This window comes from Megalops cyprinoides, chromosome 4, assembly GCF_013368585.1.
Source record: "Megalops cyprinoides isolate fMegCyp1 chromosome 4, fMegCyp1.pri, whole genome shotgun sequence".
Lineage (NCBI taxonomy): Eukaryota > Metazoa > Chordata > Actinopteri > Elopiformes > Megalopidae > Megalops > Megalops cyprinoides.
Genome location: NC_050586.1, coordinates 11,502,944 through 11,528,770, shown reverse-complemented (window position 1 = coordinate 11,528,770; position 25,827 = coordinate 11,502,944). Strand labels below are relative to the sequence as shown.

General features: G+C 43.1%; 1 protein-coding gene across 1 annotated transcript; it reads left to right on the top strand.

Moving 5' to 3' along the window:
- The first annotated feature begins 280 nt into the window (after window positions 1-280).
- si:dkey-220o5.5 (actin filament-associated protein 1-like 2) lies at window positions 281-25,764 on the top strand. Its single transcript, XM_036528063.1, has 16 exons — window positions 281-504; window positions 7,320-7,448; window positions 8,400-8,483; window positions 8,608-8,687; window positions 13,673-13,769; window positions 14,351-14,559; window positions 15,702-15,878; window positions 16,230-16,322; window positions 16,487-16,574; window positions 18,016-18,227; window positions 18,771-18,895; window positions 19,315-19,435; window positions 19,808-19,892; window positions 21,341-21,510; window positions 23,815-23,925; window positions 24,858-25,764. Exons 1-16 carry the CDS (start codon window positions 489-491, stop codon window positions 24,882-24,884), a joined length of 1,824 nt encoding a protein of 607 aa, XP_036383956.1. The 5' UTR covers window positions 281-488; the 3' UTR covers window positions 24,885-25,764.
- The last annotated feature ends 63 nt before the right edge of the window (window positions 25,765-25,827 follow it).

Here is a 25,827-nt window from a genome sequence, read left to right as displayed (position 1 = left end):
CGCACCTGGTGAGTAGAGACTGCACGGAATGTGACATTAACATTAAAGTCAATGAGTGTCATGATCAGGAGAGAGCTTCGATAAGAACATTTGTTGAATTGCCAAAATGGCTTATTTTGGGAACCTATTCACCACCCTGGGGACACAAGTATTTAATCGAAACTGCAAGTTTCTTTCCTCCCTACAGGGAGCAGTGTATGGCAACAGAACATCCCCTCCGCTAGACCCTTCTGATGAGTCGCCTCGTAATGACCGTGTGTTTATGTTCAGAGGGAAAGGGAGTGAGAGAGAGTGCAAGAACATTCAAGGTGGTAGAAGCAGTCTGGCCGAATCCCGTCGCTGCTATCCTTTCGCATTCTGCTAAACCCTGCAGCTTCATTGAAGCACTGTAGCTTGCAAAGTCGGCGCAGCGCAACGGACCTCACACAACTATGACATCTGGAAAAGATACAGAGTCTGCCGTTGGAAATCCTTGAACATCGTCAGCGATGGACAAACAGAAAGGTACACTTGTATATTCCCATGATAAGGCTTAAGTCTATGGCTTTTTCACCCTCATTGTAGAGGTTCGAAAGTCTTTCGGCGCTCACACTTTGTCTAACAGACCACCGCTAGTCGAGCAAAAGCATGCGAAAGTGAAAAAAAGAACTTCATTAAAGTTGGTTAGCTTTTGTTGATATAAATATATGCTTCACTGTGTTTTGGGGAGGTGTCAGATGAATCAAAACATTTCAGTTTATTATAACCGCACTTAGTGTGCTCCAGCTCAAAGGTACTGATAAATTGTGCGGAAAAGATTTTGCAAGCGTTCATTAAGCCCTTTCTTTAATCAGTGCTAAACAGTGATACCCGAAAAGAGATGCTAAACATTTTTTGATGCACTATTATGTTTTAGGTAGTAAAATTACACATTCGGACTTTCCATGTGCACGAGTAGCCTAATTTTTAGCCTTTTATTTTTCATGAATGAGGCTTTACAGTATCAGTGAGATTTATTGAACATTTTCATGTATGCAGGTCTGCAAGAATAAACTTGGTATGCACTATGAAACAGAAGTGTATTACAGCACGATGATTTGCAGAAATAAACGGCACGCCCCATATTTGTTTCAAACTCTAAAAAAAATCCCTCTAAAACTTAAGTTTCACGGTGCCCCCACCCCCCACTTGAGTATATCATTTTAGCGCTTTGAAAATCGCATAGCTTCACTACCCTGGTGTGACTTGATCCCGGGCTCATAGGTAAAGAAGTCGTTCTCTGTAAAATACCGACAGGGCGCCTTGAATAGTTTATTCCTCTGCACTGGACGACCGCATTGTCTTTTTGAATGATGATCGCTGTTCATTTTTATTTTCGCTTCAAAGCCACCGGTTTCATGTTGTATTTTAAAAGTTAAGTTTGGGAACCCAAATTGAACATTGAGAGGTACTCTCTTCAGCGGTAAATCTCTGTCCGAGCGACTGTTTGCTGTTTTTATCATTGTAAAGGAATGTATGTAATAGCTTCAGAGCAGTAATCGGAAATACCCTCCTTTCTCTCCCCCCGCCACCCGCGAATCTCCAGAGATTCAGAACCAGCGGGATTGTTTATTTAAGGTCTAATGAAAGTCTCGTCGGATTCGTTTCTTTCTAGAGCTACATTAGAGAAAGAATCGGGTCGCAAAACGACTCAAAAACAATAAATGCTGACTGTATTAATGCTCGTCTTTTCCTTTCCCTTCTCACCCTCTGAAAGCTAACCCTGTTTGGAAACAAAAATGACATCATGGATAATATTACATCCCAGTAAGGCTTTCCTTTTTTTCCCTGCTCACCAAGTAACTTTCTAAACTCCACTCAAGGCTATCAGTTGGACGAGGGCAGTTCTGTTTTTCCCCTCTTCCCTGTTCTAGCTGAAAGTAACGCGGTGTTGTCACCGGCAGAACGCTTTCACAACTGTTTTCTAGAGACAGAAAAATAAGAGTGTGCCCGCTCTCTTTCTCTCTCCTACTGTGTCACACACACACACATACACACACACCCACGCACACACACACACACACACACAGGATTCTTCCAAAATCAGACTGTGTACAGTATATAGGCCTACTTGGTACACCACTCATTTAACATAAATCCCATAAAAACCACATCTTGAGCAAGCGGGTATTTAGTGATGGACACTGCATCCTCAGTCTTGATTTTTTTCTAGTTTGGTTATGGCTCCTGGAACAGGCAGCCTCTACTCTTGGGCTGTGCCTCAGTGTTCACACAGCTTGACTGAATTGTTCTTCAAACAAATTCAGCATTTCTGTGATGTGCGGTGTATCAAAGACACTGCGTGCAGCTTGAAACCATCAAGCCAAATGCCAGAGATGATTTTCGATCACCACCCTGTGGCCTGAGATCCTGCAAATTTCTGATCTCGGTTCTGATCGTGTATACATATTTGTGTGCATGTGCCCTGCAAGCACGGACCGACTTCAAAGCCTCCAGTGTTGGCCTTATGCTCGGGAACAGGATGTTGTGTTGATGTCAGGATAGAGCTCTTTAATTTGGAAGATCAACATTCCCCGACTCATTTAGGCGCAATACTGCTCACCCTCCAACAGCCTCTCAGGATGCAGTGATTCATTCCCACTCTCATTACATGACATTATATGCATTTAGCAGATGCTCTTATCCAGAGTGACTTCCAGCACAAATGAACGTACGTCCATCCATTCAAGTTAAATGAGCAACAGTGTCAGTGCGGGCTAACGACACTCCCAAACCAGTGAGTGTGAGCATAACACTACCACAGTCCTACCACAAGTTAACTTGGGCAATCTTGACTAGGCAGTGGAAGCCAAGCATACTACGATACATCAATCACTATCTATGATACAGTTCATCAGTCACTAACTACAGTTCATCAGTCACTAACTACGATGCATCAGTCACTATACATCAGTCTCACTGTGTCTCATCATTTGCTTTGTCTGCCTTCAGAGCCCCACGTTTTCCTCTTATGGACACTGGATCAGCCGGCCAATGAAGCTTAAAATCTACTACATCCCACATAATCACCATTCCCCCCTTTTTTTCCTCCAGCATGTTGGTGGCTGCTTTAGTTTCTTAATTGGCAGTAGCTTAATTAAGACCCCTATTAAATTACATCTTTAACTACTGAATTTCAACAAGTGCTTATTCTTTTGTTACTTTACCATGAGCTGGATGGTTGCTGAAATTAGTGAGCAATGTTGTGCAAGAAATAAAACACAATAGCATAACACTTACCTAATTGTGCTCTTATTTTTGGAGTTAGTGTGGACTTTGTTATTCCTCACCTACTATTACATAACAGACAGAGTTACTCTGTTATTTCAGGGTTATTTAAAATTTACACATGTGGTTAGTTGACCCTTGAAATCACTGATCCTGTCTCTTTCCAGATGATATTGGAAGAATTGCTTTTCAGGTTCATCCATTGAAATTGTGATTTTTGGTGATTTTTTTCCAGGCTGTTCCATGGGTTAAATGGGTATGATTAGCGGATTCTCATTCCACACTCAGGGGACCCTTCAGCTGCTGTTTCACCACTCCTGTCCTTACTGCAATCCTTCTGCATACCACTTAGTTCCAGCAGTTCATTTCTGTCAGGCCCCTCTTCCCCTGAGTGGGAAGACATGGGATATGCCAACAAGAGGCAAGCCCTCTCACCACTTGAAACAGGAGCTGTAGCAGGAGAGGAAAGCTGACATGCCCCTTATCCCCAAGGCACTGCTGAGTGGGCTTTGAACCAAGTGGGGCTCATAATCATTTCTAATGTCTGGAAAATCTCTCTGCTTAAAACATCAGAAATATTAGAAATATTAACAAATTGGAATTGGAATGGTTTCCAAAAAGTTTATTTGTGATCCCACCCCTCTGGGGTGGCCTTGGTGTCTCATTTTAATAATAAGAAGAATGCACCCTTGATCGCCTAGTGTGATTTGTGAGGACTGGTCACACTATTTCTTGAAGATCGTAATTGTTTGGGTAAGCAGGCGGAAGAATCTCACATGCTTTGCAGGGGGTGATTTTCTGTGGTTTGGCATTTCAGTGTCTAACATTTCAGAGTGGCTTCTGTTTTTTTCAGTCATCATATGAGTTTATCCATTCTTAATGTCATACATTTTGCTATGACTCCATCCACATGTTTGGACTTGCTTTCAGTTGCCATGTGACAACAACCAAGTACATGGGATTTCTTTTGTCGGTAGCAGAGATTATGATTGAAGGGCCTAAAGTTCAGAGTAGAAGTGGCTCTCAGGTTAGATGTAGTGGTGTCTGTTTTGTCATTTTGAGGATGTGAGGGCACATTGAGTCTTACAAACATGACTAAATCACCTATCAAGGTTTTGGCCTCAGATATTATTGACTCAGATGAGATTGGTCTTATATGGTCAAACTGCAATACTGATGTCAACACCAGTTCTGTCATCCTCACATATTTGCCTTGTGGTCTGAGTGACCCAATGGTGAACCTCATTCTGTGGTATGATTGCTTAGAGCAGTTTGTTGCATGGTGTAGAACGTTGATAAAGTTGACTTTGATAGAGTTGACTTTGCCAATCAGAGTGTGAGATGAAAATTGGACAGTATTAAGAGACATCTTCTGATGGGCTTGCTGAATATCTTTCTCATGAGGAGAGAAAGGAGGAAATACTAGAGCAGGGAATGAGGCGAATGGAATTCTACCCCTAAGGATGAAATCTTGGATAAAGTAAGAAAACAGCCCAAGTGCTCCTACTGGAACAGAACCGGCAGGCGCTACTGTTTGTGTGCAGAGCATGAGTTACTCACAGCTGTGTTAGAAATGAAGATAGTCCCTGCCCATAAAAAGCCATTTAGCACAGATAGCTTTTCTCTGATATCCATACTTAAAAGCATCTGCCTTGATCTTTTGTTTTTTGACATTCTCACTCTTGCTTGACATGTAAGTATTACATTTCCATAGAGGCAATTGAGGTTGTAAACCTTTTTTTTTCTTTCCCTTAGACAAACATTGATGTCTGGTTAGCTGGAATGCTTCTGTTCTGTTTGTTTTCAGCACTGTTCTGCCAAACCAGCGGTGTCTGAAGGTCAGTGAGAAAAGCTCATGTAGGTGAGAAAAAAAAGAAATTGATTTTAACATCAGGGTTGCCACACAATGTTATGTTTTTGGTTTGGGATTTAAGCAGGATTTTGAGGGGAAGCTTAAATATATGATTTTGCTGAGACCAGACATGAAAATCACTGCTGTCAATGTGTAAAACCTAAATTGGTAGATATTTAAAAATAGCAAGTGGACTTTCAAAACATGGCCTTTTGAAAATAATTTAGAGTACTAGTGTTTTCTTTTTGTCTCGTTTGAAGTGAGATGACCTTGTTCTTCAAAGGACAGTTATGTTATCCCTTTAAGGCTTCAAGGGCCAGATTGGATGTTTTGTTGTCCAAGAAGAATGTGGAGTGCCACAGGTCTTTGCCTCAGAATTGTTTAGTTGAACTAAATTCTCCCAACACTGTTCCAAGAGCAAAGTAACAAATAACCAATACTGGAATAAATCTGAATTTGACCCTTGTTTATGAACTGGTATTTGAATTTGAAGTGTTCATTCAGAAGATGCAAGAGACCACTGGAAGTACAGCAGGCCGCCGTATGACCTTGGTCTGGAAACATCTCTTCATGAGGGGGTGTTGACTTCTGGCCTTTGTCTCCCACATCTCATTCATTTTACTTCATTGAAATTATCTGACATCTGAATGGGAGATACAGTTATCGCATGCACTGACCCTCTGGCTCTTTTTCATGGTTGTGACCGAGTGCCAGTGATGTCCCCTCAAATAAGCCGTGTTCTCGCAGGTGCCTGTTTCCTTGGACAAGTTTTATGGGTAAAAGCATGCATACTGGTAGGTGGTAAATTCAGCAGGTCGCGGTATAAAGAGTACTGTGGGAAAAGCATCTGTGTGTGTGGGGTGGCTTGGAGAGGGGAGCTCACTGTAAGGAGATACATTTCTACAGAAATACAGATGAGAAAGGTAGGATAGAAAGGTGGCAAGGGCAGGAGAAGTGGTGGGCGGTGAGGGTTGAGAGAGGAAAGCGCCGGAATGTCAACCCCTCTCATCGTGCGCAGTTTGTCTATCCATCCATGTCTTCCGTGGGAATGCATCAGCTTCAACTGTTGTGTTTTTTTTCCTGTGCTAGGGAAGGAGCATGAGTTATGAAACAAAAACAATTGAGCTCTTCAGCGAGAACGATGTGAGAGAGCTCCATTCAGGACTGGTCCTCTGTTTCAGTTTCTTGGGCATTTGGGCGTTCTTTTCATAGAGAAAGTTGAAGGCCATTGAGGACACTATAACAAGTGACTTGTTTTTTGTAGGACATCATTGCCGTGCTGGGCAGAAAGGCCTCCCCCCCTTTTTTTTGTAAACAGAGTAATATACACAGATACTAGGACTGCTATACAAAGGCCTTCAGAGGTTCTCTCCCACATTCTCCAGTCATCTCTGTTTACCACAGGAGCAGAAGTGGGGCTGTACTGTCTTTGCTTGCATGTAGGCTGAAGAGGTTTAACCAGCAGGGAGACCTCTACTCCCCCTCTCCACGTAAGAATGTGGTCATCACACATTACTGTAATGCTTATTGTTTTCCTGTGGTTTTGCCATGCACAGTGAAGCGTAAGCCAGCACACTCACGCTCACTCACACACACTCTCTGTCTCTGAAGAGCCATTGTCTTTTGTTGTGTGGATGTTGACCGTGTCGCGAGAGACTGTTTGTGATTGAGTATGTGTGTTTAATTTTACCCCTCTAAGTGGGATCATGAATCGGGGCTAAAGTTGTTAAGGAGTCATTCCCTGACAAATAATGCGAGGAAGTTTCTTAAATTAGCTGTGAAAATTTTTAGGAAGCCGTGGAATGTGGAGACAGCACAACAACTGGTACCACTAGTTGCTCAAGAGTTCCATTTTATGAGACTTCTGTAGAGTGGATGTAAGTCACTACTTCAGGTGAATGTGTATAAGTCTTCCTTACATCCACCATGTTGCTTATAATTTTTGAGCATTCAGTGGCCAAGACTTGAACCTTTCAGTCCTTCCTGTGAGAATGTAGAATATCTGCAGAGGCCATCCACTGATTCAATTCCAAGGCCATATCTGCCTTTCACAGTCCAGCATCTCTGTGGAGTCCTTAGCCTGACTACCCTCAACCACTTCCATAAACAAGCCAAGCAGGACTGCTTCATGTCTGGTTTGGTGAGATACATGAAACTGCCACAGCACCATCCTGCTTTAGTCCTTTGGACTACCTAATCACAACAGCTCCTCTCTCCACAGTACTGAACCGACTGGTCTCGGACCTGCAGGCCTTTCTGTTGGTCCTGGACAGTGAGAACCTCAGCTACATCGCACAGGCCCAGAAGAAGTCCATTTCTGATTTGCTCATGAAGCTGCAGGACACGCCAGGTAGGTTAATTGCATTCCGGAGAAACACCTCGGAGCGTACAAGGGAAGGTTTTGCTGCATAATTTCATTCAGAGGTTTAAGGTATTAAATGAGTGTGACAGATGTTTCAATGATGCTCATAGAATGACAAATTGAACCATCGGTGAAAAGTTGAAATAGGACCCCTTCTGAAACAAATAAGCAGTAATCAGACTGCAGAAGCATATGCAATACATTCCAAAGAGATAATACTGTGTAGTTCTTCTTAGAAGTACTCAATAGATGATTATAAAAAAAAACTTTTAAGATAGGGAGTGCTGTGAAAGAAGTCCTTTAATGGAGCTGAAAGACAGAAGAAACAGACCCCATTCATAAGAAGCATGACCCTCTGTTCTGTGTGTGTGTGTGTGTGTGTATGTTGGGGGGGGGGACAGTTTGAGGGGCATGGAGTGTGCTTTACATATAAAAGAAAAAACTGTGGAGAAGAGCAGACTGCAGCTGAGCCATAAATCCCCTTATCACTGTGAAGCCCTGGTCTGTTTCCAATGACCTCACATCTGTCTCAGTGCGGGGTCCAAATAGTGTCCATCACTGGCTTACGGAGTGCTGGGGGCACAGACGGGAGAACCCACAGCGATTCACTCCAACTGCTAGTCACAGGAAGTGTGTCTATGGTTGACCTTTTCACCACCATCCAGTAAAAAAAGATGAGACATACACTGCACAGCCATGGCCCCTTGAAGACGGGTGTTTTAAACATTTATGGGGAGAGACCAGAGTTTGTGTGAGAAAAAAAAACTGTGGAAACTTGATCAGATTGTGCTCTAGAGTGTCAGGAGGAAAAATAGTGACAGTACTTCAAAGGTGAAAGAGATAAATCCACTGACTGTTAGTGAAAGAATTATGTTTTTTTTTGACTGCTTCAAACCTTTCTCACGGGTTTTGCATCTGTTTGCCTGTGTTCTGTTACAGTGGAAGATGCAGAGTACATGATAATGAACTGTCCTTCTGGAGCCACTAACAGTGATCTCAGGGAAATTCAGTCGTCAGACACAGGTATGCTTCCATGCTTTAAGCAGCTGTCCTCTTGATTCGTCCCTGGAGATTCCCGCTCAGACATGCCTCATGGGTCAGTGCCTGGTTTCCTAAATACAGACCACCCCTGGTTGTGTCCCTGTAGGTGGCCTCCAGTCCACGGCTGACCTCAATCACGTTGCAGAGCCATCCTCCTCCGCCTCTGCTGAGTGGCTGCTGAAGGGGGTGAGTCTTTGTCCCCTCCGCAGTGGTCACTTTGACCTCCTGAGAGGACATTTTTACAGAGGAACCCCCACCATTTATTGGGAGACCAGAGGGGAAGCATTTCTTTAGCTAGCTGTTTAGGGCCTCTTATTTAGTCCCAAGGGATTCTGTACTGCATAGACAAAGAAGAAGGAGGGACTTTGAAATGAGCTCCCCATCTGTTGCATTTGAGAATGGTAGGATTTTTTTGGTTTGTTTCTTTTGTCTAACAGAGTCAACTATCTCCAGCTACCAATGACTAACAGACACAAAGTCAATGACAGCACAGCAGCAAAGACAGCCCAGACTGTGTAACAGATGTAATATCTGACACATACGTCCATTAGGAATTCTGTTGTCTTTAGAGGTTAAGAAATGTAGATTTTTTTTATGTTGACACAGTGTTTAAAATCATGTAACAATTGAGGGAAATCATTCTGAATACTGAGGGCACTGTGACTGTTAACTATGCTATGCCATCTGCTCTGCTGTGTGCCATGTTCAGGACCACAAGCTCTAAGTCAAGCTATATTATGCTGGATTGAGAGCTCCCCTAAGTGTGTTGTATTTGGTTAAGGGTATAGGTTTTGGGGGCCAATACTGATACTATGCATTTACAGAACAGGTAGGCTGATGTTTGCGATAAAGCTATGGCTGAGATAAAGTATTTCTGAAAAAATCCTATCTGGCCTCTGCCATTTGTAAGAAATGAAAATATATATATATAGTACAGAAGTATTAAGTATTAAGTACACATGTGTGAAATGTTCCATGCTCCTGGAATTTGTCTAAAAAACTTTGTTGTACAAAAATACAATTTTGAAATCAGTGCATACGTGTATAACACCTACCACTTCACAGTAATAATGTAGTGTTTCTGTGCATTGCATTTTCAGTTTGTTCCAATTAACTCATAGTCTGTGTAGACCAAAAACTATTAGCTTCTCTGAACTGAACAATTGACTAATGGCCTAGTTTCACTCATTTGATGTGACTAGACACAAGTGTTGATGAAGGCTCGCCTGAGCCAAAACCATCACAGTACATTTCAGGATCAGTACATGGAAAACCGTCCTTGTATTCTTTGGTTTGACTTCAGTGGAGTTATTTTTGGTACTTGCCTCAAAAGAAAAATTAGGCCCAGTTGTCACCCCATCTCTGGGAGTTACAGGAAAGACAAACACTGACATTTAGGACCAAAGCTGTCACAGACTGTATTACTGAGTGTCACAACCGCTATTTTGATTGCGTTAATCACCAGAAGGCTTGACTGTGTCAAGATTGTCCAGTACTGAAAGTGAAATGGATAGAGTTTGGAATATTCTGAGATTACTTCCTAGAATTTTCCCTCATAAGATCCCATTTCAGCTCAACTAAAATGTTTTGTGTCCTTAAACGCTGTGGACATGAATAAATATTTATTTTAAATGTAATGAATAAAGCATAAAATCATGAAGCAGTACTCACAAATGAAACAGTCAACTGTTTTTCCAAGTCAAAAGCTATTACAAAAAGTAACAACATTGGGAAAGAAAATACACACACGCAAACACAGACTTTGTAAGTCCAGACCTAAAAAACCCTGAATCCTAGATTTGGGAATGGCTGGATTTGGGTAGTGCATGCATTCGGGGTCCTGGTGCTATGGAGTGTGTGCCTGCACGCCGGTTCTGTGCTCTCCCATGGCTGAGCGGGCTGTTCTGGAGAGGAAAACCAGCGACAGGGTTTATTTTCAGGGCTGACCCAGAGCCTCTGACCATAATGACAAGGGAGAGCAATGGGCCATACAGTAGCAGCTGACAGGCACTCAGGCCAGCCCGGCGAAGGGGGGGCTCTGATGTGGGTCGCTAATGAGAGGGTCCCGGGCCTGATGTGGTTTCTGGAGGCCCCGCCACACGTCTCACCGACGGGTGAAGAGCAGTGCAACGGGTCAGAGGCCAAACTCCTGTGTTTAACAAGGCCCTTTCAAGTGGCCAGGAGCTGTGACCAGAAATAAACAACAAAAATATTATGCCGACACCAAAATCAGCTATTGTAAATGGAGTTGGTTTTTTTATTCTGCTTCTGCTCTTACACACAGTTAGATCGTCATCGAGACATTTCAGTCATTGCATCTGTTATCTAGAATGTTCTACAGGATTAGAGGATGCCCATGGGGCACATATACTGTTGTATGATCACTTAAATCTATGGATTTACTCCACCATTTATGTGGGAGAACAGAGCTATGAACCCATGGGAAAGCCATTCTTGAGCACAGCCATTGTATTTCCCAGAGGCAGTCTCATTTCTTGAAATGATGAGCTAAAGAAATGAGTGGAATTCTACATTATGTTGTTAAGGCAGGCCGTCAAAATGGTTTGGTTTGTTAAATCCCAAGGTGGCCCCCACTCACCCACAGGCACACCCCGTTACCACACCCCTCCCTCCAACCTTTGGAGCCACGCCCGGTGTGCCTGAGCGGGACACTGGGGTTGGTGCCACAGGGCATCATGGGATTGCTGATCATGGCTCCTGGAAATCAAAGGCCTGGGGGGGAAATGTTTTTGAAGAGGCTCAGTATCTGTGAAAGGAAATGCTCTGTTTATGCAGAAAGCCATCTCCACTCCATCAGTATGATGCCACTGCTCAAGATGGAGCCCGGGAGAGGAAGTAAATGTTCAGGCAGTAATTATGTCTGTCTACGTGATGGAGTGATAGAACACCCACGCACTGGGGGGAAGTTGGACGGCGCAAGGCCAGCCCCCAGGGGGCTACGAGCTCAGCGGCAGCAACCCTCTGAGCAGCATTGAGCAAAACGGGAGTTGCTGAGCCACACGCAGACTCACAGATACACTCATCCACACAAAGGTGCACACACACATGCACAAACACGTGCCTGTATACATACACACAAGCACAAACACACATACACACACACATACATACATACACACATGGACACGCACATGCAAATGCACATACTTACATACAAGCCTCCACTAGGAGTAGTGTTCATAATGCATTCTTTAATAAATCTTATCTGGGGTAAAATTGCTGGTGGCTTCTTGAAATGCTGCCAGTAATTCATAGGCTTTCAAGCTCATTCACTCAAGTTTTTCATTCGTTGTACTACAGACTGGTAGTAATGTTATTAAAACATGTCCAAAGCAGGTCATGCAAGTTATCTACACTGAAAAAAAAATCTCTAAAATAAGGAAGTAAAAAGAGAAGAAAAATAAACGGTAGATAACAAGGTGTATTTGTTCAAATTTAAACAGCCCTCAGTAACACTGTAGTGAACTGTTTGTAGATCCAGGGCAGAAGTGTAGTAAATGAAAGCTGGGTCTATTGGATGAATACACATGGCAGAACAGTGGTGAATGAAGAGGCAGCTTTGTGTGCCCCTGTGCTAATTGCTCCTCTGTCAGCCAGTAGCTGTGCGAACGGGCCCCACAGCTGCACGCACTCTCAACTTTATCACTGTTTGTGCAAAACAAAGGCTGTGGTCACCACTTACTCTGGCTGAAAAAAAGGGAGCTCACTTCTCCCTATAAAGTGCAAAGAATGTGGAATGGACATTTACAAGCTCTACAGGCATGTCTCCCACTGCTTTAGCATGTGAGCGTTCCACGTTTCTACGCTCTCACTCACTCTCTCACTTTCCCTGCGCCAGTGTGGGGGAAAAAAGGGACATAGCAGCCCCCGAAAGCCCCCTGCCGGCCCACATCCTCCCACAGCCCCCCCCCACCCCCCCCCCCCCCCCCCCAGACTGCGAGGGGTCTCTCATCCGCAGATACGAATCTGGATTAAATAGTGCACATGCTGTACTGTGCTTTCCTGTTCTCCCCTGCTCCTCATTGGCTTGTCAGCTCCAAAGTCAGCCTTTGTCTGTTCTAGCACCATGACCCCAGGAGCTTGACTTACAGTTCCGTTCACAGGGAGAATCCTTGGACTTCCTTGGGGAAAAAAAGCAACAGTATAAGAAAGACAGAAAAGTACCTCATTAAGACATTTTAACACATAATAACAAGTGAAGTGGTGACTTTATTAAAATATGAAATGTATGACAATGAGAGCAGTAGCTTTTATTGTTCAGTGTTTCAGCACGAATGTGATAGATCGGGCTAATTTTCTACTGTCCGCTCTGGTTATGTAGTTTCCCAGCATGCCTTTGTTTCTTCCTAACATCACATGCCTCTGGTTCACATATATTTCATGTGGTGGGGACAGCCTTCTAATAAAAGACAGTGTAGTGCTGTTTCAACACTGCATCAATGTCTCATACCCACCAGTCCTGAAGCCTCCTGGTTTTTCAGTCATGCTGTCCTGTGCCAAGTCAGTGGTTTGGGAGGGTTCCCTGAGGTAGATGGTACAAATTACTGATCTCAGCACAGGCTAGAGGCATTGTCTTCCTTTATTTGCCTCCAAACGGTTTTTCTCATTTTAGCCCTTGCACTGCCTGACCCTTCAAAAAATAAAAATTTCCCTCTTTCCAGTAAATTGGGTTGTGTCGTGCACTGGTTTTGGGACTCCAAAATTACATTTGGCCCTGTGTTTTTCCTTTTGAAATAATGTTGAGCTTTTAGAGGCCGACTGTGTGCTGAGATATTTCCTTTAAATCTGCATCAGGGGTCTGTATAATCACTTGCCATTCCATATAAAGCTGATATTTCCACTCTAGGATCCATAAGAATTTAGTTCTCACATTTACATAGTGGTGCCTTTACCATACTCTTGCAAAGATCCAAAGATCAATCCTTATTTTTTTTCCACCAAGTTGGAAAATGTGTCAGTTATATTTAGTGTTAGAATTGACCAATGAAGTGCTTTTGTGTGGGAAAACTCTGTAAAACAAGATCCTTTCAAATCTGCTCAGTAAGTTAGCACACAGTAGACAATCCCCTGAATGTGTGCAGGTCCTGACAGTATGTGTCATTGTTCAGCGGCAAGATGAAACAGCATGTCTCCCTCTGCCTGTGGTCTAGAATCTAGGTCCTGCAGTGCCCCCCCACCCACCAGAAGACTTCGATGAAGACTGCTATGAAGAGGCAGAACCCTTTGTTCCAGTCAGTCAGACCACAGGTATGCTTCACTGGCCATTAAAGTGCATGGGCACCATTACAGAGTTGGCTCTGTGGGATGTGTCAGATTTAACAAAAAAACAACCACTACTTCCTCACCTTGCCGCCGTCTAATTGTGTAATGTTGTCAGCTTCATTGAATTGTGCAGTAATAACAAAGACACACTGACACACTGTTTTCATATAATTAAAATCAGAATTTTATATGAGGTCCTGTCTGAATGGAGAATTTTGATTCTGGGAATGCAAACTGGTCCTGGAAGCCAAGGTGACATTTGAGATTTTTATTCAAGACTGGATCTTCAGTGCTTATTTAAGAACTGTATTTGTTCATTTGAATTGTTTTCATGCCAGAAACAGCCAAAGCACATGTATTTTTAGTGATTTCAGATTTTCTCTATTTCCCCCAGTCTACGTCCTTCCTCTCTTCCAGTATTCTGTGACACTCTTCAGAGTTACCAGTGCAACAGAAGTGTAGCCATGATGTGTATGCCTGTGTGCCTTTCAGTGTGTTGTAACTCAGGTCAACGATATTGTAGTTCCTGACATGTGTGTGTGGGTGTGTGTTTGTGCGGATTTCAGACACAGTGGACTCAGACAGCAGTCACTACGAGTCATACGGTGAGGAGGAGGACTTTGTGAAGGACCGGGCTCACTACATCCAGTGGAGCGCCTCACAGCCCTGCCTACGCCCCGCCCCCGAGTCACGGATCTGTGGCTACCTGTGGAGGAAGAAGTGGCTGGGCCAGTGGACCAAGCAGCTCTTCATCATCCGCAACAACCTACTCCTGGTAAAGCCCACCCCTGCCCCGCTTACACGTCAGCCTCACCCTCATAACACTGCTGGACCCGTGTTTGCAGTCCCCTGCTCTGTTTTACAGTGTGTGTTCCGACACTCAGCCCTGTAGTTCATTCTGTAAACTCTTTGTAAATGATAGCGCTGGTGTTTTAAATTCTGGTATTTTCTACATTCACTGGAGAGCTCCCTAGGATGTGGCTCATTCAGTGTGGTGCATGACTGGCCCTGGCTGTCTGCTTGGCCCTACCGCACTAAGCCTGGGGCTTGGTGTGACTCACCAGCAGTTTCAGCAGTGATTTATTCTCTAAGGCTTTGGAACAGACAGCCAGCATACCCTTCTGTCCTCTGCCCTCTTCACTAGTAATCCAAGGCCCTTTTACTCCCTGATTCTCACACTAAATCTATTATCTTGTTCAGATCATTACTCACTAATACAAGCTCACTTTTACGACAGTACAATACAGAAATTTCATAGCAGTATTGATTTTACAAGAGCAAATGAAAATCATTGTTGAAATGAAATCCAGAATCAAAATGGCTTGTGTAGTAAAGCTTTTTGATGTTTTATAGCAACTCCACAGTGACAAAAATACACACATAAAGCATTGCGCACATGTTTACAATCAATGCAGGTCCCATGCTGGGCTAGATGCCCTCTTCTGATAAAATAATTTTAAAATATTCTAACCTAAGACCTTAAAACCTTTCCAAAAACTACAACAATTAAATGTTGACATGGTTCATTACTTCATTGTGTTTAAGTGTGGGCCCAATGAAAAGATTACATGTTAATATATAGCAACAGTGGTCATGGGCTGGACTGAGATGAACTGGACTCCCTATGCTCCAGTGCCACATGGATTTGTCTTAATTGTTACACCATATTAATGCTTCTGCGTTAGTTGATTGCTCTGAAGGTAACCTGTGGTTCTTGTGAATGAAACAGTACCACAGCATCACTTAACTTTTCAAACAGTCAGAAGAAGCAATCTTTAAATTTCTCTTTCTGCTGCTGAGTATACAGACACTAATAACACTTCTTAAAAGATAGGAAGCTCCAGTGTGACAGTTGGAGTGTGATGGAGGGGCAGACTGCTTTTTGACAGTCACTTGACCCTCTTGCCTTCCTCCCAGTGCTATAAGTGTGCCAAGGACCTGCACCCGCTGCTGGAGGTGAGCCTGAGGGGCTGCCACGTGGTCTACAAGTCCAAGCACAGCAAGAAGATGCAGCACGAGCTGAAGGTGGTGGCAGGCTCCGACACTGTGGTCATGGGCTTTCAGAGCTGCCAGCAGGCCGAGGAATGGCGGAAGGTTTGGAGGTGTTTATGATAACAGCACAGCCCCCCTCAGAGAGAGAGAGAGAGAGAGAAGCAGGGAGGGATAGGGAGCGAGAGAGAGAGACGTGTAGGGGAGAGTACAGGAAATCCTCAGCTTACAGGTCACCATAGACTTTGTATGGCTACTGTGGTCCCAATGAACATGGGCACAATGATAAGCATAGTCAGTTTGGTTCTGTTGTTTCGCTTCCACTGGTAAAGCTCCCATGGCTGTACTTTGAGACCTTAATGAGTCAGCATTAGGGACAGAATTAGAATAAACATTAACATTAAGGCAATTTAATCTGCTGATTTTTTCACATTAATCTTCTATCTACTCCTCTAGATAATTGAAGAGGTGAGCGGCTCCTCCTACTATGAGAAGGAATCCTACAGCTCCTCGTCCTTACTCAAGTGTGACAGGCAAGACTCTCGCAGGGTAAATAATGTGCTGCTGTCAGTGTCCTTATTACGGTACAATATCCTCCTCTGTCAGCCAAAAAGCCTGAGGGAATATTATTCTCCTTATTCTGAGGTCTTCTGAGACCATCGTGCATCTTGTGCATACTGGTTGCAGCTTCAGCTGTGCTTCTTCCTTTGCAGTCAAGCACAGTGCTTCACTCGGACTCCGACGAGGACAAGCTCTCTGGGCTGCCCTCTGCTCTCAGCAGTGTGGAAATCAAGGATAAGGGTAAGAGCTGGCTCTGACCACACCCCCTTCCCCTGTATAACAACAGTGAAATGGCATCAAATTATGTACATGGACTGGACTGACCCCTTGACTTGATAATGGTAGCGCTACCTGAAATTGCCCAGTGAGGACTGTGCTCAACTGAGTTTGATTGTGCTGTGTTGGTGATGCCACCATTAAGACAGGGTTGCATTGTTTAGTTTGGCTTTAACAATTAAGTGAGAGCTAAATTTACCGCCAGACAGGACACTGTGTTACAATTTGACACTGGGCTATTCTTGTTGTGAATTCCAAGAGAATTAAATTGTGCCACCTTTGGCCCAAAACAAAGCCTGAAGTGACCTACTGTAGCAAACCATGACAGGTTTGGACACCTACATGTGAAGAAGGGCTGGTGCTCAGTGCGATGCAGGGACATAACTGATCGATGGGGCCCTGGAAGAACAGAATTAATGGCAAAAACAGTGTTTGCTGGTTGGTGATAATGAAGCTTCTGCCACATTTGGGTGCCACCCCATTTGTTTTGGTGTCTTGATTGTGTAATTGGATCACTGTGAAGGGTGGAGGTAATTGAGGTCACACCATGCACTCATGCCTCCATGCATGTATTAGTGGCAGTGTTATGCTAGGCCTGGAAAGTAGGCTATAAAAGGACACCCTCTTTCTGCCAATTAATTTCAGGAGGTTAGTTTTGCCAGTGAAAGACCCTTTATCTGGAGGGAACACTTTGGATAATTGAGAAATTAGTGTCACTTAGTGTCAAAGAGAAACAAATAAGGGTCTTATTAGTGTTGTTGCCATGAGTTCAGTTATCTCAGTGCTTGTCCTATCCATGCAGCACATGAGAATTATTATTTATTCGCTTGGCAGACATTCTTATCCAGGGTGGCTTACATAGTTTACATTTTTTTGCATATTATCCGCTTATAAAGCTCAATACTTTTGGAAGCAGTTCAGGTTAAGTGCCTCAATCAAAAGCACAAAGCCAGTGTTCCACCTAGATAAGGAATCTGCTGCCCTCAGATTACCAGCTCATCTCTCTAACTACCGTTCCACACTTTTGTGATGTGCTGACAAGGTTTGCCTTCATACATCCCAGCTGGCCAAATTACATACATTCATTACTGTGGGTGAACTCCTGCACTTATGGGTGATGCCAGTATATAAACAGCCAGAACCTGTCCATTATTTGCATTTAGTGGACACTCTTATCCAGAGTGACTTCCATCAATTACAGGTTTTTACAGTGTTATCCATTTATACAGCTGGATATTTACTGAGGCAATTGTGGGTTAAGTACCTTCCCTATAGGGAATCGAACCAGCAAGCTTTCGGTTACGAGTCCTGCTCCTTAACCACTATGCTACATCGCCACCCTGTCCAGTCTTGAACTTCTTGGCAGCACCTGACCGCCGCTCCTTTGTGTCTCTGGGGTCACCAGGCCTCCTGAATGTGCTCATGAACTGCCAGTGGCAGAGCCTGTGGTGCCAGGTGGAGGACGGGGTGTTGAAGATGTTCCGCGACGAGGTGTGCGAGGAGAGCCCCCAGTACAGCGTGCAGCTGCGGGGGTGCGAGGTGCGCCCCGGCCCTGACACGGCCCAGGCCTACCGCATCACAATCACCCAACACGGGGACCAGGTGGCCGTGCTGGAGGTAAGAGATCACAGCACGGTTAACATCCAAGCCAACCAGCTCTTGAGTCCACACCTGAAAAGTATTGCCCTTGCCTACACTTTAAAATCCAATTTCAGACATTTTGGATTAGGATTATGATTGTGTAGCAAAAAGGTAGGCCAAAGTTTTTGCCACACAATCCAAATGGCAACCAAACCTGTATAACACAAACCTGAGCTGGCAACTAAACCTGTATAATACAGTTAAATAAAAGTGGCCTTTCTTAAGCAGCTCATTCTCTGTTTCGTTCTCAAAAAAACAAATTCTACTTTTCAGTGAAGACCTGTTGCACAACATTGCAACAGTCCACATAAACGTTTAGGAAAAGGAACCAAAGCGCAGAGAAGATTTTAGAATCCAGAAATGACACGTGAAATATCAAATTAAACAGGCTGGTAATGTGGAAAAAAGGGAACAGTGGAGGAGCCACGGCTAGCAGCTCCTTCTACACTTAGGGCATTGTGTGTGCTATAAGGCCGCTGTCTGCTCGAGGGACAGACTGTGCCCTGTGTCTGTGTGCAGGCCAGCTGTGCAGATGAGAAAGAGCACTGGGTTCAGCTCCTGCAGGACGGGAGCGTGAGTCAGGCTGACCCCCTGTACGAGCACCTAGACACCACGCTGGACGCACGGCCTGTTGGAGGACTCAGGTAACAGGCCTGCTCTACCACAGCCCTACAAACACCAGCACAGCCTTACTGCCCCTCAAAACAACACACTTTGTAGACGGTCCCTTACTTGGCAAAGCTGATTGTGGTGTTTCCGTCGTAATTCTGCAGGGCGCAAAACATGAATTCGTGTATTGTATTCTGTCACGTTGACCATTGCATTTTTCCATCCCCAGTTTCCACAGCATGAGAGCGAGTTCTTTTATCTTTGAAGATGGAGTGGGGTCGTAATGGGTTCTGTTCCTATAATTCTGTCAGCTTCAATATAGATCAGAGGAAGTGTTTATAAAAAGGAAATATTTCAGACTGGGATCAAAAGCTTTATGGATGAGTGTTTCATGGACAGAATGCACTTCCCATCTAAAACCTTTCACACAGTCATTGTTTTTCTGGCCCCCTAGTGGTCTTATGGCACGCAGGTTCCCAACCTCCAACATGTACATCGATGACCCCTTTCACCAGCTGTGTGGAGCAGGCCATTCCCAGCCCATTTACTCCAACTCTTCTATCATGGAGGACATGGTACGTTCCAGAGCAGGGGTGGGAGATAGAATACTACACTAAGGGCATAACACCCAGGGTGTGGAGCCCAGGACTTCAAAAGTCTCCAAGACCATCACACTGTAGTGATTTTTGATGAATCAGTGGGTGCTTTGAGCTGATGTCATCCTGGTACTGATCTCTGCTAATACGTGCTTTTGCTATGCCGTTATTTGTCCAGTTCAAGGCTTCAGATTGGCTTCTGGCTCGAGATGGGAAAAACTGATACTGAAAGAGAAGAATAGACTTCAGATTTCTGTGGAAAGTGATCCAGCTGTCAGCAGTCAAAAGGAGTCAAATTTGTTTCTGTTTACTAGTCACAGTTTTTTAATTCTATTGTTTATTTTATATCAGTTCCAGAAATCCCAAAATATTGCCAAGGGGGATTCAGCAATTTCCAAAGAAATCTACAGCAACAACGAAGTTTTTGCCAATCACAGTGAGTCCATTTTATGCACTAGCCTTTCCAGGTGTCCATCTGTGATCACTCTTGCAGCTTTTTCTTACCAATTTTCACAGAATTTGGGGGAGTCAGTGTATATGGAACAAAGGTTGTTTTTACAATTAACTAACCATTAAATAACGAAATCTCTGTTAAGAGAACCTGGTTATCTGTGTTCCAAAATGCTAAATGCTGTGTGTGACAGTGAGTATAAATCTGACTATAGTATAAACCAAATTAGAAAAATAAAGAGGTCTGTTTAGAGGGGGAACAAGCTTTTTCAACAGAACAAGTTTTTTGCCCCTCAGTGCAAAACATATGATTAGTGAAGAATTTGTGGCTCGACTATGGATATTATTAGCATTCTTATGCACAGAAGCTTTCTTTCTGCAAAAATGAAACAATTCCACTGCATCTGGTTTTAATTTAGCTTGCACACAGTCTGGCTATATGGATAGTGTCTAAATAATTATATGGTAGTTATTACAGATTCTGTAAGCAGAACTTTCCATCATCATTTCATATTCTTGTCATGTTGTATGACTGTTGCATCAAAGTGAGATTTTGCAAGGCACACAAGCTTGATATTTAATACAGGCTCTAAAATCAACAGCACTAGTTTTTTCAATATATTTGATTGTCTTGTATTACACAAGTGGAAAAACTAGGAATAATTCAATTACATTCATAAGTCATAAGGAAGTAGTATTTATTTTTTTGGAGCAAATCAATGAATATACAAACTTAGAGGTGTTTCATATACATGATCCTTTGCATGATGTTGATGATCATGATGATGATGATAGTGATGATGATGATGGTGATGATGATGATGAAAGTGCAATGATGGTAAAGCTTTTTTTCCAGTTGAAATGATGAATGGGAAATATAAAATGCTCTGCAGATGAGGATTCTACAAGAAGTGCAAGTAAGGTGACAGTGTGCTGCTGAGCTCTAAACCGGCTGTGCTGCCTCAGAGCAGAGGAGCAATTCGTTCCCATGTGTTCCCAGGATGGAAGGGGCTGGTGGTTAGCTGTCATTTTTGGTGGTTTGCTTGTGGCAGAGGGATGTAGCCTCGTGGCAGCAAGTCCTTTTAAGGGCCTCTTAAACACACTGACGATTTCTTGTTTTTCTCTTGAGAAAGCCTCTACAAACTGCCTCTTGAAAAAAACTGAAAAGAAAAAAATTCTGAAATGAGTAACCCCTTTTCACGTTTTCAGTTTTAACCTTCATACACAATGTCAAGAATGTTGGTAAAAAAAAAAAAAGTCCCATTTTAATGTACACTGCAGAGAAACGGCAAACATCTGAAATTCCCAAACTGCCAAAATTGGACATTTTGAATTAAGCTGATTTTATAAGTGCAGCTTCCTGTGCAGTTTCACCATAAAAGCTGGGCATATGTTGTGGTATTTTCAGTGTATAATCGCAACTATCGCGCTCAGGCATGAAAGCAGTGGTTGACCCGGAGCGAGGAGTTCAGAAGATGGACCTGACTGGGAAGAGAAGGGTGCAGCTGAGAGCCGGGTCTGAGATGAACCTGGTGACCGCAGGGAAGCCGGCCAAGCGCACCTCCTTCAGGCAGTCTCTGGCTTTCTGCACTGACAAAGCGCAGGTAGGGGCACCGGCCCAGCTTTTTCCCTACCCGCCTCAGTCTAGCAGAACCTGTTAACAGATGTGTGTATTTCTTTTCAAGTGTGAGGTGTGAGGTAAGGAGGCTGCCAGAGTTGTTTCGCACAGCAGACACGTTCTGTTATTGCAAAGACCCACACTGGCAGCCAGTGTAACCCACACTGTACAGTGGTCCTCCCTTTTTTTCCATATCTGGTGACTCCTCACACAATATTAAGTTATACGTGACTAGAGCCCGGAGCATATGAGTGGTGACAGTAATGAAGTACTAAATACCATCCACAGGGATAGGTTTCTTGTTTTCTTCCTCTTCCAGGCAGAACATGCCAGCCCAGCCCTCGTTGAGCGGTCGAGTCACCCTGGAATCTTTGCCTCAGAAGGCCCCCTTTCAAACGCAGTTAGAATGCGTGCAGGAGCCGCAGTTGCTTCTTCCTCCTGATATGCAGGGGGCAGAGTCAGCCAGACAAGTGATGACCCGATTCCTGAGGTCATCCAGAGACCTGCTTCTCTCTCTGAGCTTTCCGCGGAGATCAAAAGCTACGGCAGAACTCCTTTCCACAGGTCGACTGTGGAAATGGAGCCTAATGTGCCCTATTATACAATTTATTAACATGTTGATAACACCATTGATAAGATCTGGGCTGATTTCATACCCAGGCATCAATTCTCTAAAAATACTACTGAATTACTCATGTGTAAACTTTAAATGATATCCCTGAATCAGGCACTATGCTAATTAGAAGGTGCAGGATATTTCACAGAACTCCGCCGAAGATTGTGCCAATAAATTTGATGTGCAAGGGAGCAAGGAGGGGAAAAAGGAGCACTTAAGAGATTCGCAAATGTAATAATCGTGGGGTGGGATCTGTTGCACATGTTTTACAGGAAATCCTTCTAAACCAAAGCCAAAACCCCCAAACTTTCAATTTCAATCCAAGAATTTTCCCTGTAGTCAGGCCCCAGTGACACAAACCTCCCAACCAGCACATGCACACTTCCTCTGCTTCTTTTTCTTCCATACTGAAAAATGAACAAGTGGATCTTGGACAACACAGATTAGGATTAGTACTATTTGCACTGGGCTATAATTATTCAACTATCAATAATTTGGAACAAACAGATTATCTCTCAAACCTTGATATGTTCTCTCAAAAACCATAGGGTGTCTTCTGAGTTGTTTTACTGACATGCAAAAGTCTACTCACAGTGTGATATGAGAAGTGTCTTTTTAAAAAGGCAAAGAACAACCCAAATTTAAAATTTTGAAAATGAGAGAATATTGTTTTTTTGAAATTAATTCTCTAATCTCACAAATTAAACAGATCTGATTAAGTTGATTGATGGATATATGCAGGAGTGAAGTTGTCAATGCTGAAGAAAAAGTGTTATGATTTTATTCTAAAAAATGACAGTGATGCACATTTTAATGAGTCATCTATCCTCAGTACAAGTCTTGTATATGAAGCTACATTGATTACTCAGTTTAAAATGTAGGTCATGGATACAGAAATTTTGAAACTTGTTTATATATTTCAGAAAAATTTACATCAACAAGTGGTTTCCTATAAACTTCTTCTAGAGGTTTATAAAACCTCTAAAAATTTAGATTTGCTGTATTTCAGTTACCTTCAAATATTGCATATTCTTACAGAATGGATGTTTATTTTGCAGTGCAAAGATTTCTGCTTCCCACATGCATTGCAGAAATAATGCATACGTACATTAGACAATCCACCTCTATGTAAAATTTGTAAATGAACAAATATCACTGTGCTGACTCTGCAATACTTATCAGTGTGCCATTCTGATGTGAAATGATGGGTTCCAGTGATATTCAGACAAGCTATTTACACTGGACTAAAATTAGGAGAGGTATAGGAAATGCACTTAATGTAGTAGGTTTCTGGAACAGCAAAATTAATGAGATGTCACTGAAGTGATCAGATCAGTAAAAGACTCACAGGAGCCCAGGTAATTCATCCAGTGTGAACAGGGATTGCATTGCCAAAGTGTTGATCTCACAGCATCTCAACTACTTCTGTAAGCAAGCTGAAGAATCCAGCTGTGATTTGTAGTGTGCAACAGCGTGGATGCTTGAGGTGTGGAAGTCAGGGCAGACTAAACACGGAATCTGCAGTCATTCAGGCCTTTTGTGGAGTGTGCGTGTCTGGCTGTGCTGCTGCCGGCTGGAAAACACTGCATGGTGTTAGGGAGAGGCAGCTAGGATAATGCTATGCTGGAACCTCATACCGCCTCACTGTCCTCATGGTGCTTGTGTGTTCCGCAGGGAGGGTTCCTGACTCCTCTGCTGCGACGGACAGCTTCTGCCAAAAACTCCCTGAAAAGAGCGCCCTCTGCCCTCTTTATTGAGAAGGGCAAGGTCTTCCAGAAGAGAAAGGTATGTGGTGGCACAGGATGGCACTGTGAAAGCAGTCCAAACTGGTAATACTGGTTCCAGACAGATTGTGTCATACTGAAGGGACTCCATCATTTTTAATGTATTAGCTGACGTCAAGATGTAAAAATCATTTGATAGGATTAAAATATATTATGACTGTATTTTGATCATGTATTTGGATCGAGAGACAGCTGGCTTTATGTCCAGTACCTTGAAAGAATGGATTGTCCATTTAAAATGTTGATAATCAAACTCCACCGATTTTTGTGGACCATAAGAACCAGATTCTGCCATTTTAACTGAATTGTAAGGTTACAGCGGTTTTTGATTACCTAAGTCCCCGATAAAATGGTGTTATGGATGTGGGGGCTGAGAGTCAAAACGTAACATCTACTTACAGACTTGGTAACCATCTGCCCTCCCCCATCCTCGTCTACCCATTCCTCTTTGGGAGAGGGTTACCATTCCCAGAGCTCTCCCAGCCTGCCCCCTCTCCACAGAAAGCAGCCTGTTTCCCTCCTCTGCAGCTGTGACACCACAGTAGAGCCATTATGGCTTTTTTGTTGGAACCATGCTTTCTTTGCTCTCTTTTGCAGCAGGGGCAGCAACATTTAAAAATACCCCAGCTATTCTGAAAAAGAAAAAAAAGAGACTTAATAGAGAACCAGGGACCAGGGTCGCTGATCTTTTGTTTCACCCTTGGACAAATTCCATTCCATCCATTTACAGTGTTTGTTTTGTTTACTGGTTGATGACAGCTTGACAATTGATGACAATTGTGCTGCATGCAGTGAAGCTATGTAATGCCGTGAGGTATTTATCTGAAATGGCTGCCACAGAAATGATTCTTTGACTGATTGATTAATTGATTGGAAGGTATTTTTCAGAAGAATCTGTGTAACCATTCCCCATGTTCTTGTGTTTTATTTTAGGAATGGGAGACGAAGGCATCTGCTTGAGACTGGTCAGCCAGTTAACCCTCACCTTGTACACATTCCCTTACTTGTATAAGTATATATTGCACTGAATATATTATTACTGTGCATGTGGATCATGCACTTGTTCTTTTTTTATTTTTGGTACTTTTTTATTCATTAAAAACACCTAAATCTATATTGTGGCTTTCCCTTCCTGTTTATTTTTATGTCATTGAAAGGCTATTCTTTATGATGGCAAACCTGCACCCCTGTTCCATTAAAACTGCTAACACCCTCAGCTCTACCGTTTCATCACAGTGGTAACATAACTCTTGCTGTGAAAACTAAACACAGACATTACGTTTTGAAAGTCATAATTAAGATTTCTGCAGGTATTTTCATTATTTCGCTAAGCACGGTTTTGTAAATCTCTACATCAGGCTCTTTACTGTTAAGACCAGGAACTGGTTATCATGCACTGCAATTACTTTCATCGAAACCACACGGAGTATCCAAGTACATTTCAATTAAAGGAACTGACGGATGAAATGTGACTGTCAGATGCAAATTATCATTTGGTATTGTGAATCACTTTACTTTTTCAGCTTAATAAAGTACTACAATTAAAAGGTGGTTCATCATTGAAAACGTGTTTTTAACTGCTAGATTTTGCAGTCGATACGAGATGAAGGATCGATGTGTTAAACCGGTCATTTGTATTACTGTTGTATTCATACGAAAGGGTTTTTTGAGGCTATGCCGAGGTACACTGGTGTAATGTTTCTTCGGTATTGTGAAAGATGTGTACAGATGAGTCTTTGGTTTACCTGTTTCAGTGGAGTTCATGCCCCCAGCACACATATCAAACGTACGACTCTAATTTACCATATCTGTATTTGTTCAATAAAGCAACGCTGGATAAAGTGGGGTCAGGTGGTCTTTGTTGTATTTTTATTCACATCCACCAGTAGGTATGGTTGTGTAT

Excerpts from the sequence above, each read along its gene's own strand:
- si:dkey-220o5.5 (XM_036528063.1), top strand. Across the intron at positions 8,484-8,607 it reads AATTCAGTCGTCAGACACAG|GTGGCCTCCAGTCCACGGCT; the intron begins GTATGCTTCCAT and ends GTGTCCCTGTAG. Across the intron at positions 18,228-18,770 it reads ACCAGGTGGCCGTGCTGGAG|GCCAGCTGTGCAGATGAGAA; the intron begins GTAAGAGATCAC and ends GTCTGTGTGCAG.